A 17,818-nucleotide genomic window follows, 5' to 3' on the forward strand; every position below is an offset into this window, starting at 1 on the left:
TAACTGCATATCCACCGACACCGAGCGGTGCAATTTATAAACAGGACATCGACGCAAACGACGAATGTAAATAGCGCTGCGTTCCGTGTGTTGTTCCGCTCGCTCTTTGATGCAGTTTTTCCGTTGCGCGGGCCAGGCTTAATCCATGTCGGCGGACATCCTCTTCAGCCGGGCCGCGTCCCGGTTGCCTCGCTTTTGGCAAAGAATTCGTTCATCAACCGCCTGCATTCCTCTCCACGTTTTGGGGCAGTCCCGTTTCCCACAGGGGTTGGAGGTTACAAATATTTATATCATTCGCCCGTTCGTTTCGTTTCCCAATGCCTACTATATCAAAGGAAAACAAAACCAAAAAAAAACTGAGCATCCACTGTAGGGCGAAATGTCGAATTCGATATGAAATACTTTGATGTGATGGGCCACCCAGCGATCACGGGGTAACACCGCTGGCGGAGAAGAGCTTATGTTATTTGTGTCATGTATATGACCAAAACAAAAAATAATCCTTTCGTTCCTGGCGTGCCACAGTATGTTTCATAACTATATGTTTTATTTTTCGTTCTCTTCCTGCTCTCTTCTCTCCGCGCAGAACCCAGCAATTACGTGTGCTCGACGTGCAAAACCAAGTACCATTCGGCATGGCGGCTCGTACAGCATGTCCAGCACGCCCACGGCGTGAAAATCTACGTGGAGTCGCTGGCTAGCACCGGCAACCAGGATGGAGGAGCCGCTCCGACCGAGGACTCCGACGCGCCGGAATCAGCAGCAGCCTCCGATGAAGCTACGCCACGAGACGAACCTGAAACGATCTGCTCGGAACGATGCGCGACCGACACGAGCGAGATGCTTCCGGTCGATAGTGCGTCACCAGCGATCACCACTTCTCCGAGGCCAGCATCACGGTGTGCGAGCCGTAGCCGAAGAGATGTCTCGCTGGACACGACCACTGAAGAGAAGGACCAAGCACGTGACGTTCGGGAAAAAGACTCCCAAGAGAAGGTTACGATGAACGGTGTGGAGAGGAAAGAACAGAGGGTGCTTAACGGAGATGGGTATGGGTCCGACGAGGAGATCGAGGTGCGACCGAAGCGGACCAAGTTGTCAAATGTAAGCAACAGCAGCTCGGACGGTGGCGAAGGTAAAGTGTCCACCGGCAGCCCGAAAGAGGTGATAGCCTTATCGCTCACGAGTCCACAAGCGCTGATGGCACCGTCCGCCGCTTCGAGGCAATCGACCACACCGCAACCTCCGTCTATGCAGTCCCCTTCGCACCATCAATCACCACCTGCCTCGAGTGTTCCCGCCTCGAGCAGCGCGATGGCGACGGTCACGACTCCCATCACGACCACTCCGGCGCGTTCCGAATCGACACAGAGTTTGCCACCGCCGGGATTGCGCGGCCATCACACACTGTTGCCCCCGCCGGAGATACACCAGAATCCGTTCGGACTGCTACGAATGCCCCACCATCCGCACAACCCGCTGTTCGGGCGGGCGGCTCACCATGATTTCCGCATGGAACACCTCATGTCGGAGCAGTTCCGGAACCACGGCCTGAACCTAGCAGCCGCCGCCGTTGCCGCGGCTAACCAGCTGAAATCGCACAGCCAACCGTTTACCCCCGCCACCGGAGCGACCGCCTCAGAGCGGCCACCATCGGCGGGAGCGGCCGCTGCAGCCGCCGCCGCCCTCACCCTCACACCGGGCGTGCCGGGATTGGAGCCGCACATGGACTACTACTCGCAGCGGCTTCGACAACTGGCCGGCACGACCAGCCCCGGGGCGAACATCACCTCCAACTCGTCCAACTCGCCCAGCCCCCGCAAGCAGCCACACTCGCCGTCGCATTTCGCCAGTCCCTCGCCCTCGCAGCTCCCACCCACGCCACTCACCAACAACTCGCGCCCGCAAAGCCTTACGCCGCCGGAGAAGCACACTGAGCTGGGGCTGGACGCCGGTAGCCTCATGGCCAATACGCCCCGCTCGGCGTCGACGCCGCCGAATAAGCAGAGCCAGCACCACAACCACCAGGCGTCGGACGGTGCGCTCTACTCGTGCGACTTCTGCGGCAAGAAGTTCCGATTCCAGAGCAACCTGCTCGTCCATCGGCGGACGCACACGAACGAGCTGCCGTTCAAATGCACCAGCTGTGACTTCTCGTGTGCGCAAGCGTCCAAGCTGAAGTCGCACATGAAGCTGGTGCATTCGCGCACCCGACCCTCGGTGGCCATCAGCGAACCGGACACGGCGAGTAACGTGGACTCGATCGAGAGTGACTCGGACGATTCGGACCACGACCTGATGGACGCGGATGATCTCGATGCGGATGGGCGCGACGGTGAGGATCGGCATATGGCGCACGATGGTGACGGTGAGGACGACGACGACGACGAGGACGATGATGAGGACGATGAGGCGGAGGATCTGAGTATGAGCAGCACCCAGAGTCAGTCGAAGAAAGACGGTGGCTCGCTGCAGATGTCCACGTCGCTTGTTGGCGAGCTGATGGATAAGTTCGGACTGTCCAACATCGCGCAGTACTCGGAGGCGTACAAGCAGGCCCTACAGGAGTCCGGTAACGCACTCAAGCTGCAGCTGACGAGCAAGGATCGGGACAACAACAACAGCGCCATGGCCATCCCGGGGTTGGCGGAAAAGCTGAACGGATTGCCGACGGCGCTGCGGATCAAGGAGGAGTTGGCGAAGAACATGCTTCAGCACCACAACCCTCAGCTGCCCCAGGTACCGCTGTTCAATCCTTTCGAGAACCCGTTCGAGGCGTCCAAGCGAATGAAGCTGGAGGGTGGTGAAAGCTGGTGGGGCATCCCCGGACTGCACCGGAACGAGTCACTGTTCGAGAACATGAAACCGGGTCGTGACGGAGGAGTGCGAGGCCCTTCCGGCGGTGGAGGATTGCTTCAGCCGATGATGAAGAAAGAGAGTAAGCTGCGCAATGACACGTGCGAGTTCTGCGGGAAGGTGTTCAAGAACTGCTCCAACCTGACTGTGCACCGACGGAGTCACACCGGAGAGAAGCCGTACAAGTGTGAGCTGTGTTCGTATGCCTGCGCCCAGAGCTCAAAGTTGACGCGCCATATGAAGACGCACGGGCGGCTCGGGAAGGACGTGTACCGGTGCCGGTTCTGCGAGATGCCCTTCAGCGTACCTTCCACGCTCGAAAAACACATGCGCAAGTGTGTCGTAAACCAGGGCAAACTGCAACAACAGCAACAGCGTGAACTGCAGCAACTCCAGCAGCAACAGCAGCAACTGCACCATCAACAATTAGCCGCCCAGCAAATGGCCGCCGCCGCCGCAGCCGCCGCACAGCGTGACCGCGACCATCATCGCGACCGTGAACGTGATCGGGATCGTGAACAGCACCACCAACACCTGCACCATCAGTCGCAGCAGCAACAGTCGGCGGCCATCCTAGCAGCCGCCGCAGCCGCCTCACCATCCCATGCCGGAGCGCCTCAAATACCGCCCGGCTTACTGTTGCCTCCACTGCCAGCCGCCGTCGCAGCAGCCGCCGCCGCAGCCGCCGGCGTCTCTCCGACGGACGAAAACCTCACGTCCGGATCACCCTCCAGCTCGTCGTCATCAGCCGCCGCTGCAGCAGCCGCCGCCGCAGCCGCCCTTATGAAGGAGGAGGCAGCATCGGCATGACTTTACCCTCCCTGGAGTGCGTACGAGCTACCCCCCAGTCGAATGATGTCCCGCATTTACTAGCCGCCAGTTCGGCTGCAGTCGCCAACGCCCTTGACCCTGTCGGCCGCCCGCTTCGAGGAGCGGCGGACGATCGGGCACGGCATGCCAAACGGGGGAAATGCGCTGCTGTCGATAAAACCACCAACACAACCACTACCACGCATGCCCTGACGGTCGTCCACCACTCCCTGCGTCACACTTGTGCCGGCAGAGCACGCCGGTGGCCGACGGGACAGTTTGGCGGCTGAGCTACTGGCGGCTAGGGAACAGTCGCATCCGCAGGAGCGCACGATATAAGCAAAAGGTGATCGATAAAACAACAAAACCATACCTTTTTATTGTTTTTCTAGAGGCATTCATACCAAAGTTACAGTACTTAGAGTGTAGCCAGACGGCTAAGTAGCTGGCGGCTGAGTTCGGTTTGGATGAATTTTTTTTCCACCGATCTCGAGATGTCTTTCCAGTCCTGGCGGGCTGGAACTGAATCAGTTCCCCCCACCTGTCCCAGCTGTTCGTATTTCTCATTCGAAACATAGTGTACATAATAATTTTAGCAGTTTCCCTACATCGACGTTCACACGTTCCCCTCCCTTCTTCCAGCCGGACCAGTCGGGTAAAAAGAAAAAGATTAAAAAGACGAACAGGAAACAGAAAGGCATTTATCTTAGATTATAGCATAAAATCGAGGAACAGAAAAGGAAAATGGGATTGCGTCGGAGTAAAAGACGCGAGAGATAAAGAGAGTTAAAGGTTAAAGCACGTCTCTGTGGTGTGCCGTACAAGAGCACACTCGAGAAGTACAGTGTACAGTATTTTAAGCGATGATAAAAAGCAAAACCCCAAGTATAAAACAACAGTAAAAAGAAATAAGAACAATAAACCTAAAATGATACCCTATGTAAAGGCAATTTAAAGTGGTGTAATAAGTAGAATGAATTGAACGAAATAAGCAACCGCGCATCTTTGAAAAGCATTAAAACACACACAAGGCGTTGGGAGGCAGGTAGCATAAAGGACGATAGGAAAATTTATGGATGTCTCGTGTGGATGTGTGCAACTAGGTAGTATGCACGAGTGCACCACCAGTGAGGATGTTGGCCAGTAGTATTTAATATTTTCGAAACGTTTTTTTAATGCTGTTATTTTGTTGAGGTGTACTCTCCGGCCCTGTTTTCTTTTAGGCAAATTGAGGAAGAGGTCCGTTTTTCAAGCACAAGAAAATGGAGGACACAGTGTACGATTATCTAGTTTGGCCTTAATTCGATCAATGTTTTAGCCTTTATTTGTGGCATACCTCCGATGAAAAACACTGTAAACGTTTCTTTTGTTCTTTGTCTTTCTTTTCTTTGTTTGTTTAGCCTCTGTTGACCGTTTATGCTTACATTAATGTGTTAGGATTTATGAATGATTGAACTTTCTTTAGCACCCTAATTGGGAAATTGTAAAAAAAACCTTCTTTGAAGCACCCTGTATAATATAGCATAAGAATGCAACAACTATATTATTTTATCTTGTGCATTTTACTTTCCATAACAGTACGGCATAAGTTGTGACACCGTGCGATTGTTTCCTTCATCTTACTTTAAGACTGATTAAGCATGATAAATTGCCTTTGGCCTTCTTTTACATGATATGTGTTTTTTTTAAATTACTTAATCAGCAATTAGAGCGGACCCGTGGCAGCTAGGTTTGTTTCCATTTATGCATATATTTATTGAAAATCCACTGATTAAGTGCGGACTTTTCTAAGAACTTCAAGCGTATGCGTCGCTAGCAAAGAAAGCTAAACAATTCCTTTCAACCGATTTTCCAACGATCCCGGTCATGTCAGAGGTGAAAAGAATTGTTTACCCAGCTGTAATTCCGAGGAACTCCTTGCAGGGCTGTTCTTTTGATAGACTCTGTAAACATTGTGCGAAAATAAAGACGACACAAATTATTGAACAATGGTAAAACATGTTTTTCATTCTTTCAGTTTAGCATGTAATTTGTTACTTATTTACACTCGTGTTGCATTTTCGTTTTGTACATTCCTCAAGTGATGAGACAAGTCTTTGCTGACTTGAAAACTCGCAGCGCAACATAAACTCTTTCTTTAGCAGAAAGCAAAGAGTGAGACGAAAAAGACGGAAAAAGAAAAGAAACATCCTTGACATGGTAAAACGGCACCGGGGAAAAATTGTTCTAGTGACTCTCAACAAGAAAAAGATTCCTATTAAACATTATGAATTTATATAAATGTACAAATTGGAGCTAAGTGTATGACGTACCGGCCGTAACATGACCAGCGGGGATAGTTTAAGAGGATAGGAAGATTTAAGACATCCCTTGGACAACCTAGCGTCTATATATGAGTCGTTAGTGGAGGGTCATAAGTCGAAAAGTGCGGCGAACATTTTTTTAAAAGGACAGTAAATTATAAAACATAATTAGATCACCCATTGGTGAAATTTATTGGGTAGAAAAAAGTGAAGTGATGGTGCACATACGTAGGCATTATAAACACAACATACTAAAGAGACAAACAAATACCAGAAAATGAAGAAATAGTGACTCTCACAGATCGTTTGAAACATTAACATGTTCTCTGATGTGAATTCCGATGCAGAACGTGTTCATGCACAACGTTCTTTTAGAAACAGGCGAAGCAACAAAAGGCAATTAATAGAGTTAAATAAACATCTGAGGTTTGTAACCCAACCGTCGACTAGTAAGAAAGAGCCAGTCTTAGGTTCATTCCAAAATCATCGGTGAATGAATAAAACAGATAAAATTCAAAATGAAAAAATTGTACAGAAAATCTACAATCTTACAAATCCCACGGAAAAGCATTGAAATGTGCTAAAAGTGAATAAAAACAATTCCCAAAATAAAGAAATCACCTATATTGTATAACGAAGACGGAGAAACGTACTTACTGAAAAAAGGGTAAATAAAACTATAAATGTTTACAAAAATTAAATCTTGTGTCATTGTTCAGGGATTGTTCAGTATTTCCGAAAAAGGGTAAATTTCTTTAAATGTGCTCTCTCAGTTTGATTTTTTAGAATTTTCATCATTTTAGCTTGAACGGTAAGTAGTTTAATGTTTGAATCATTAACATTTTCATTGTATATTGATAAAAAGGACCATTGTTTAGAGCAGGTGTCGGCATTTCCCTAAAGGGCCAGATGATTAAAAGGAAACTGAAACCGCGGGCCGGATACCTGAAACGTAGACTGAATATTTTCAAAGCAGTAACCTTTGTAATGGAATATCATCTTTCTAAATAGTAAAGTTAGAACATCGCCCCATGAGCGCCGGGGCTCACCACCTCGACGGCGTGGGTTCGAATCCCAACCGAGACCGGACCCTCCCCTGTACGAGAGGACTGACTATCCACGTACAACAGGGAAACAAGTCTCGTAAGCCCTTAACGGGCAGGCATGACCAAGAGGTCGTTACGCCCAGAAGAAGAAATAGTAAAGTTACATAAAAAGTGGTAAAAGATAAAATATTTGAAATTTTAGTATTAAACTTTTTAAAACATTTTCATACTTGTTTTTGTTGAATTTTGATTTTGAATCCCAACATATAACAGGAACACCTCGTTCAACAATTTTAATCTTCATTTTTGGCAAAAAATCAAACCTGACAAATCCGACAATAATTTAGATGGGTTTTATGTATGAACCACGAAAATTTTCTTACGGGCCGGATAAAATCAGTTGGCGAGCCGGATTTGGCCCGCGGGCCGGACTTTGCGACCCCTGGTTTAGAGAACAAACTCAGTTCGTTTATTTTAAATTATTTGGGAAAACGTTTGAGCTTATAATCTACACAAAAACTTTTAAAAAGTAATGCGGATTGGTTTCGACAAATCATCAATGATCAATAAATTTTACAGGAAATTCATGAACCGTTAAAAAGCGATCGATTATTTGATCTATAAGATCGTTGCCCCGAAATATATGCAACACAATCAACACGCATTTTAAGACCCTAGACCTCTGTCTACACCTCGGTCATCTGGCACATCTTTCTGTAGCCACCTCGTCCAAAGACCTTACACGAACCGGTAATTTAGCCGGTTGGACAGGGGTCATTGAACCGGGAACCCTCTAGCGGCCGGGACGATCAACGATCAACGATCTGGTTCTGATCTATGATCTCAGATTTATTTAAATGAACTGATTAAAACGGAAAATGGATCGCAAACTTTCGACAATCACTTAAGTGCAGGATTATGTAAATACCTGTCTACGATATTTTCTTATTCCAAACCGAATTGGGTTATTATTGGAATAGGAACCTATCGTGCTGGATAAATACAGTTAAATTAACTGATGGATGGCTTTAGAATCTAACGTTTTAATTCTAAAATAGTTTTGCTCACTATGCTCTTCTTTTCTACTAGAAAGTTTGTATTATGCTTGATGTCGAACGAACTCAGCTCAACTTCATATTTTTAGTTTGTTTTCTGTGTATTGATCCAGCACGATAAGTTCCTATTTATTTTACACTTTCACACAATTAATTTTAATGACACAAAGCCCCACGCTCATTCAAGTTAGCTGTTTGCGATTTTTGGCAACATCCTGTAAAATATTTTGTCATCGTTTATAAGTAGCTCATTGCCAAAACACTTTGTCTGAACAGCCTATGTCGATTACTTTACGATCACTCTTAATTGGTCCATTTTCTGGTTCATTTTACTGGACCAATGTTGTGGAATGGAAATTCATGGTCACTTATAATGAAATCTTGGAGCATCAGAGGAAACTTATCGCGCTGCGTAATCTATTCAACGCGAAGAACGATGCCCGGGAAGAGTCATTGGCACATTCTGGACGATGAACATAAAAATATTGATCCTTGTATTGATAGTCGGTATCGTACATAAGAGACAAATAATTGGTGATGAGATAGGTGCAAGGTCTTGTGACTACCTGATGTTCCATACTTTCAGTTTGCTCTATCCTATGGATTCCACTCTTACGGAAAGAGTTGCCTTTTGCTGCTAAAGCTATTATTTTTGTGTTTAGCTTGGTGTACGCTTTACGGCTTCAATCGAAACATGAAAGCAACCATTCCGCCACACGACCATTAATTATGTCAAACCACATGTGACAAATACATCGCTAATGACAATGAGCCGGATATCCTTTTCAGTTGGCAATGTCATTTGTCACTCATCGTTCACGCATTAGCATACGCGGTCGCCACTTTCGACTCCCCGTCGAACGAAGGCGTTTTCCACAGTTTTACGCGTATTTCGACCTTCGATAAACGACTGCCGGCCGTTAAGGGAGGCCCACTGGAAATACAATACGTACATCATGTTCGCAAAGAAGTGCCATTGAACGTGCAAACCACCCAAGATTTCGTATGACGTACTACGAAAAGTTCAGAAAATCATCCGATTTAATTACTGCCCCACCATTTCGTTGGCCGGTGGGTTTTCTTCTGGCCGGGGTTTCACGAATCGATAAGGAGTTAGCATCGAAGCGGACTTGCGCCCCAAACCCGTCGGGAAATGGTGAACAAAGAAAAACGATTTTCAATACGGTATAAGAACGAGACCTTTGGCCAAAGTCTTATAAGAACTTGGTCCCCGCTCGTGGCCCAATGCGTGTGAAACAGTATATGTGTGCGTGTGTGTTTTATACGATTAGTAAAAACCGAGGTGATCCTTTAGAAAAACGATTCCATGTTCAGCCTTTCCCCCCCCCCCCCCTCACCCCCTCCGAACATACCAAGCATTGCAAATACGCCGTTTGCGATGATGACCACCAACACAAGCATACACTCAACGTATATTAATAATTTATTACGACTGGATCACTTACGCCGCCTGTGTTTTTCGCGGCATTAAAAAAGTAGCAAAAGGAAAAACCATAACAACCAACACACATGGGAACGGACGAACTGAAAACGGGTCTGCACACATCGAGGAAAATCGGTTGGTCGGGCAGCGTTCGGATGGTTTTATGATGTGTGAACACGTACCGAACACAAACGCGAGTCCATGTGTACGGTCAACACATGTACGCGAAACCGTGTGTGAGCATGTGTGAGATTGAATGTGGTGGGGGGAAAGGCTCGCCGGAAAAAGGAAACGAACGGGGTAGGTTAGTTTTTCACGTCGTCCTCTGTCTCCTTTGGCTTCGTCGATCTTTCATTCTCGCTCACATGCCTTTAAAGGAGGCTGTGGAATCTTTCTAATCATGCTCTCTCCCTTTGCTATATACTCTCTCTCTCTCTCTCTCTCATTCTCTCCATTTTCTATTACCCTTGTGGTTTCTAGCACACATACCGACACTGCCGACCAGCTCGCGTGTAACAAGGATACCCTGGGTTTCCCCCTCCACAGTTCACTCGTTCCCCTCCTCTCGCACTCCGTTCGATTTGCTTTGGAAGGTATCGGCTTGGAGGACTCGTGGGGGAGCGGGGTGGAGGATTCTATTTTTCATAATTCTTCCGCTCGGTTCTGAACGCCGTATCCTTAGCCTTCTATGGTGGTCCAGCGGCAGGATCAGTAGCATCGTAGCTAACCGAATCCGTTCGTGCGAGCATGTTTATGTGTGTTTGCAGCGGAAAGCTACACATAGTGAGCGTGTGTCCATATTTCGAGGACAAAAAAGGGACACGAACGATGCTCGTTTGTTCGCAGGATACGTTCCCCGGCCCGTGTTTCATGGTTGGGTACACACACACACATACAAGCGCCAACAAGAATGTGGGCAATGAACAATAAAACTTTCCGCAGGCTACAGACGAGCGACGTTGTGTTGTTTTGTCCAGCGTCTGTCCACACGAACAGCACGAATGCTTGCTTGTGCGAGGACCGGAAAGGGAGGGGTTGTTTTTCCTGCCGCTGCAAGAAAAGCCATTAGAACACCCACCTACCGGCGGGGCAGAAGGGACCATAGGGCACCGTCCATCGGATGATGCGATGGACGAACCGATGTGCTGGTGTTGGTTTTACGGGGTGGCGATTTGGCGTTTGACCAATGGCTTCGAGGGAAATTCGGAAAAGGTTGTAATCCGACTGTGTTGGTGTCCGGCGCGGATGCCTGATCTTATCGGGCCAACCCGAGCGCGATGAACCGGAAAGGGGAAATTGTATTTCCCGAACTCGGCCGCACCAAACATAGGTTGACCAAGAGGTGGAGGGTGGCGTAGGATGAGGCATCCAAGTGTGAATCAAAATGGAGGATTACAGGAATTATTTGCTGCCGGGCGACTATTTCAGCTTATCATGTTTATTAGGTAAAATTTAGTTGTTTTTGTACCGGTAAAGCAGTCTAATTGAATTTGTTTGGAGGAAATCTATTCAACTTGGGGATTTTGGTGTACATTTTTTTCTGTCTATACTATTTTTTGCCCCGCCAATACATTTTTGATGGAAATTCAGCCATCGGTTTAAACCGAATATGTTTCATTCAAGCGAAAACTATCAAGCACGATGTTTGCGATGTTAATTGAGACAAAATTGAGCATATTATTTTTCATTCAGTTGATTTAAGAAAATAACCTTGTGATATCAAATTCATTGAACATAGTGCATTGTTATTGTGAAGAAAGTATTCTCAAGTAAGTCATTCTCGAGTCCATTGACCATTTCATTCACTGGTCCTATTGATAAAACTAAAATCGTTTAAACAATAAAACGTAAATTATTTAGTCTCTGTATGTCTTTTTCAACTCCTTCACCCAAATGTTTGGACTAATGGACTTATACCCGGATCGGTATAATGCAAAATATGCAAATCAAACATTTTAAAACAATTGATGCTACTATTTCTTACTCATACCCAGCACAGTAATTGATTCATCGATGATTTTTGGAGAATCGATGGCTTTTTTTAGTTTAAACATGTAAAGCTTTGGTTCTATAAGACGTAAGTCATTGAAAATGGAAACTCAGGTTCTTGACAACATTACCTATTCAGAGCTATGAAATTTAGCAATATTCCACAATTAATTAAATAATTAATTAATTAATTAATAAAAAAATAATTAAGCAGATTAAATTTTCATTTTCACTCGATACTCAGTTATGCTGGCCTTACGTACGTGTAGTATTTCATCTTCAACATACCATTTAAGCATTTAATTTCATCATTGTAGGTTGATTATTCATCTGATGTTATTGGTTTCGGAATTCTTTAGCGAAGTGATTTAATAAAAAGGGCAACACATTTGAAACAGGGTTGAACATTTTTATTCCTTCTAATCAAAGAAATGTGAATAACGTTTGCATTAAACACAAATCAACAAATTTTCGTCGGCGATAAGAAAAATGCTGACCAAGCTGATTGAATTGAGTTGTTGTGAGGCATTCATGACTAAATGCTACTCCGTTTGGGATTCAAAATGTAGGAATATTAATTTTTAAATAACCTCTTAGAGTTGTAAATGTTTTCTTTTTTTCGATTGATTGTAGTTGAGAGGCATAAGAAGGGTTAGCAGTGCTGGCTATATTAATTATATTTGACTGGTTCAACTTCTTCGACGATCTTTGGCCATGATTTACTGTGGCCAGGTGGATATACCACTGGATCGTACTCTTTAGGATTTTCTGTTTTCTGTTAAAGATGCTTAATTCCGGAAGGGACTGTACACTATAACTTTGTTTAAATCTTTCTCGCTGGTTTTCAATCACCATATTGGCGTTCTATGAGAGTTTAGGGACCCCAAAACATTTGAAATATATTGTAATATGATTCAAATGGAACATTAAGTACCTTGATTTTCTACCCTCCCGTCGACGTCTAGTTTCAAACATCCATGATGGTTACGACGTCGCGATTTTCCGTAACATGTTTGATAGGAGCTTCGAGCCGTTTTGTTTAATTGACTTGCTTCGATCGACTCATTTATATAACAATGTCCATTTTCTCTATATTTTTCTTAGCTATATGGCCAGTTGAAGCAACCTTCTAGCCCACAGAACAGAATGATTAAGCCATTTTTCCTTCTGCCTGTCGTTACGGCCTCTTGCAATTTGGGGTTCCGCAGCACTGTCCGTGGAAGAACCAAGGCTTCCAAACAATTTTAACTTTTCTCCATATGTGACACATTATTCAAAATTCCACATCAACTGAGATTGGAGATCAAGAAAAGTCTCACTTGATCAACCAATTTCGTTCCGCGATAAAGCAGGGAGTTCCAACATGGAACAACGTAGTTGATTTAACGTTTTGACCACGACGGATTCAATTTAAATGTTAATTTTGTACTGAATTTAAAAGAAGTGTTACTCTTTATGTGATTTTCAAAAGAAAATTGCTAGCGTTTTCCAATTTTGCATTAAACATCGTTAAAATTTGTCTGTTTTTACTTATGCAAACGTTGCCTTTTACAACATTTTGTAAATAAATTAATCAGATGTATAAAACAAAGCATCGAGACATAATATAAACGTATGCAATATTGATGCTTTTTCCACACTTTTTATCAAAACATTTATATATTGTTGAAAGAATTGTTAAAAACCTGTTGATACGAAACCTATAATTTGTTTGTTTTTCGGAAGCAGTGAAGGACTTGTCTCCGTAATGTGAGAATGTCTCCGTAATGAAAGCAACAATCGCAGTGCAGCAAACAACAATCACATTTTCTGTGTTTCACAACTCTTCACAGCAGTCACGCTGGTGAAATAGGTTGTTTTACCTAACCGAGAGCCGGTATGAGTAAATAGGAGAAGCATTTAAAGAGTTTGATTGCCGGCTAAACTTCAAACGGCTCACGCATGCAAGCGCTTGTTCCTTTCGGTTAGTTTTGATTGATGTTTCGAGAGTGTGCGTAAAGAAGGATTTTCATGTTTGGTGTTTTACACCGCTTCGTTGGAAAAACTATTCTATACAGAAAGTGCATGTGCATAACGATTGCGTCGTTGCATTTCGTTCTGTTTCCATATTTCTATTCCACTTCCCACTTCACTTGTTGGTTCTCGTAAGAGACAACTGTGCCCCTGTACCGAACATGCTCGGAGCCCTGTGGGGCCGCTATCTGGTTAAGAATTTAGCGGTTTTCTCTAGTTAGGTCCTGCTTCACCCGGTGGTGGTCTGGTCTTTGTGAAGGGTTAATGTAAATGATTTAAGCTTCGTGATCAGGTGCTTTATTACGATTTTAATTTCATTTCCACCGCAAACTCTTCCAGAACCGTCCGGGCACCGAACATCGCGGGGACAGGGCGGAGGCTCGTGGGCACAACAATGGCCGTAGCAGACCGGTGGCAGAGATTTCCCTCGACGCCCTGGCAAATCTCCGCCAGCCTGACGAATAAATCATTTTTATGTCCACCCTCCTTCACGCCACCCCGGATTCGGGCCCGTTTTTCCGAGCTGCCGGGAGATAGGAGCTTCGTATGCATCCACACAATCGGAAAACCTGGGAGTTTGCTCCCGAAAAAGGAGTACCTCCAAGGGTATTGTCGAAGAGACCAGGGTTAGTGTTGAACGGCCATTCGACGGTGGATTTCGGGTGGATCGTTGCCCCGAATAAAAGGGCGGGTTTGAGGACCTTACCCAGACAATGGTGGAGACTGGCCGCAACGGCAACAACACCGACCACAAACCTACGATCCAGGGGCACCACTTATCAAAAAGTGTCATCCGGAAATGACATCCATTCCTTCCGGCATGGCGGAGAGAAGGATAGAAGGGAAATACAATTTACCGAGAGGCACACCGTTCGCAAATCGTCTATTCGAGGGGATTAGTTCGTTCGATTCGTCCCATGATTCGACAAATATGAACCAATGGTCGAAACCTTGATTGCTAAGAATTTTGGACAAGGCGTAGAAGACACACTTCGAACCGCTTTAACAATCTTCCTTCCGGAAGTAGTTATATTCATTTGAATAAATTATTTTCTCCGAGCGATTGGTTTGCAAATAATCCAGCATGCGAAAATAAGACCGAGCCGGGAAACCCGTATCTAGCTGTCGTTACCTTGCTAGGGCATTTAAATCATCCAGCGCCGGGATGGACGAGCGTTAAAGGGTTGAACATTTTCACCCCCTATCTCTAACGCACGGTCCATTGAAATGGCCGGCCTGTCTCAAGGGCCTCCCGTCGTGTCAGAGTCACCGAATCAGCGAACGATGTAGCGCACAGTCTCGGCACAGGAAACACATACTCTTTGGCACTTCACAATGCCTCCCATCCTACCCTCTGCCCGTGGCCATTGAAGGAGATGGTGACGCGTTTCAGAAGCGTCGAACGGCGCCCCACGCTTCCTGCAGGATTTGTTGTTTATTGTTTTATATTTGTCCTGCGTGGGGTTAGAACAATGACCGAAGCAAGGGACGTACCTTTGCAAGGCCCGAGCGAATGCAAGGGTTGTTCTGTGTAGTGCATCCGTGTATGGTTGTGCGGAAAACTGTTCGTTCGCAGTGTGTGGAACCCCTTACAGCGTCAGTGGTTGAAATTGAAGGTTTGCACTCCATAACTATAGTGGAGAAACAGACAGAGGATGAGCCGCAGTGTACACAAGGGTCTCGAGATTCTGATTTGTAGAGTTGGAATGAGTGTTGGAAGGATGCGATTGAGGATTGCGCAGAAAAAATTGCTATATTGATGTTGGAATGGTCAGGTGCATCCAATTTCAATACATAATTTGTAAGAAATACGTAGGTTTGTTTTGAGTCTTTCTAAACCTACTACTAAAATTGATAAATAAGAAATGATTGGTATAGCTCGAGAATTAACGTTATGTCGGAATCAAGACCGGACCCTTCCCTATCGAGTGGACTGACTATACACGTACTCAAGGAGAAAAAGTCAAGGAGAAAAAAAAGCAGAAAAAGCCCTTCATGGGGCATGACCAAAGACGGTCGTTATGCCAAGTGGAACAAGAAAATGCATAGGCAGAGGATCTTTTCCACAGTTTTCTTGGAATTAATACTAGAATTCTAGAATACTAAAATACTAGAATAGAAAGGATTTGAATCCTTTCAACTTTTGTTTTACCAAAATGTTTATATTTTGTAAATTCAGAAAAAAGATTGCGCTAGAAAGCAAGTTTAATACATTAAGCCACCTACAAAAATAATTTATTTTTAAGATGACAAATGACGTCGCAAATTGAACTAGAAGTTGGGATTTTTTTAATTTTCCATAGGTTGTTTCTCCGTACGCGAGTATTTCGATGCGTCAAACGGGATGCGTCGTTATAGAAATCGACGTTATTTTCGATCTTTGTGGTCAATTTATGATGTCATTTGTAATCGCAAAAATCTCACTTTACTTTTTTAATGTTTCTTAATGTATTTGATTGCTAAGAAATACTTTTTGTTTTCAAATTTATATTAAACATTTTGTGAACATAAAAGTTGAAAAGAGTTCAAATTCGCTCAATTTTATTAACACCGAGCTGACGATGATGAATGATGAAGAAGTATATCAAAAACACTAAGTTACAGCGTGTTGCACAGAAAATGTTCGTTATTCTATAACATCGAATCGAAGTATGATGCCCGTAACCCATCGACAACAGAGCAAATTTGCATGGAGATGCTAGTCTAAATTAATTGCGTCAATGAAGTAACATGCATGCATGGATAAATATTCATGAAATGCAAAAAACTACGCTAAAGTATAACAAAACATACAATCAGCGTTATCGGCCAAACAACCTAACCAAACATTTTGCTCATGTGACAAACATGAAAAGGGAAAAAGGTACAAAATGAATTAATATCGCTGTTAAATTTAGAAAGTGAAAAACATTAGTACGGAACTTTAGATTTTACCAAACTAATCCAGAAAGCACGATTTAAAGTGTTTCTGTTTGCTTCTTGACTAGACATTCCTCGTGCATTACACATCAGCAGGGAAACGTATGACTGAAGAACCGAATAGGTAATCTGATACATCACGCACGGTACACGGGATTGTACGTTTTACTCTGCGCCTTCTCACAGAAGGCTAACTGTCGAGCCACCGTGTTGTCCCAGGTCTCTTACATTCGTTGTACTCGCGGTTGTGTTTTTATGAACTAATAAAAGGTACCCAGCATCAGCAAAATTATATTGGAAAATTCTTCCCTACATATGAAAAGAATGAGCCAATAATGGTAATAATAAAAAAGGCACCAGAACCTCGGGTCTTACTTTTCCGGGTATTATTTTCATTCGTCCCTTCGGTTTCCAACCCTTTGAGATGACGTAGAGCTCAGCAAAAGAAAACGCTCTTGTGAGCTCTTGCGAAGCTCATAACCTGGCTAAGGCGGTTTGTTTGTGCTGCTGTCGTGTGTTAACGGTAGCATCGAGCATACCCGCATGTAAGAAAGAGGGAACGATTAGGGAAGATGTCTTCAAGAAGGTTCAAGGTATTCCTAAAGACCGCATACGAATTCGTCCTTCAAGGAGTCACCTCACCATAGTTCAGGAAGAAGTCACAATTGCAGTGATTTTTGTTTTCCTTATCGCTGTCTTTTGCTTACTGTGTGTGTATGTATGAAAAAATGTGTGCTGCTGTGGAACTTGTTATTTTCTTGATAATCTGAGTTGGGAAACCAACCTGAGGTTGACTTTCAAGACATTTTTAATTCGAGGTAGAAATGCAAATCCAAATGTCATTATTACTTCAGCATGAATTTTTATTGTAAAACCATGAATGCAACAACATTGTATTCGTCGCACTTTAAAATATGAGAGAATCCTATTCAAATGTCACAGGAAAACTTAACAATATTTATATATAACAATAAAAAGTACTACACCAAGGGATAACACTGATCTAACCAAAAATTTAAATAGCTAGTTTTTAATACACTTCACATAGCAATCGGCAGTAAAGCTCTTCATTATTTTTTGTATGCTATTTATTGTATTATTCAGTATGTAAAATCATTCAACAAATAGAAACAAGCGAAGGAAAAACTAAAAGAGACACTATTGTTTCAAGTACACAGCATGGGGAGTTTTATTTCATAATCTATTCTCTATTATGAAACGTAAGCCAACCTTATACTTTAAATAAATAAAATTTACACAAGGTAGTATACAACAATTTAGTTAACTGTTTTAACTTGCAACATAACAACTCAATACAGAATGCGCCCATTTTGGTCCACTCTCACTATGGCTACCCCAGCTGTATCAAAACTCCCTTCGCAG

At 44.3% G+C, this 17,818-nt stretch overlaps 1 protein-coding gene across 1 annotated transcript in view; it reads left to right on the top strand.

Moving 5' to 3' along the window:
* Positions 1-3,666, top strand: part of LOC131258536 (B-cell lymphoma/leukemia 11A) — a 28,268-nt gene extending 24,602 nt beyond the window's left edge. The window contains exon 5 of the mRNA XM_058259871.1: positions 587-3,666. Coding sequence (XP_058115854.1) covers positions 587-3,666 — 3,080 coding nt within the window. The remainder of the gene's footprint in view (positions 1-586) is intronic.
* The last annotated feature ends 14,152 nt before the right edge of the window (positions 3,667-17,818 follow it).

The sequence above is a fragment of the Anopheles coustani genome, chromosome 3 (genome assembly GCF_943734705.1).
Source record: "Anopheles coustani chromosome 3, idAnoCousDA_361_x.2, whole genome shotgun sequence".
Classification (NCBI taxonomy): Eukaryota; Metazoa; Arthropoda; class Insecta; order Diptera; family Culicidae; genus Anopheles; species Anopheles coustani.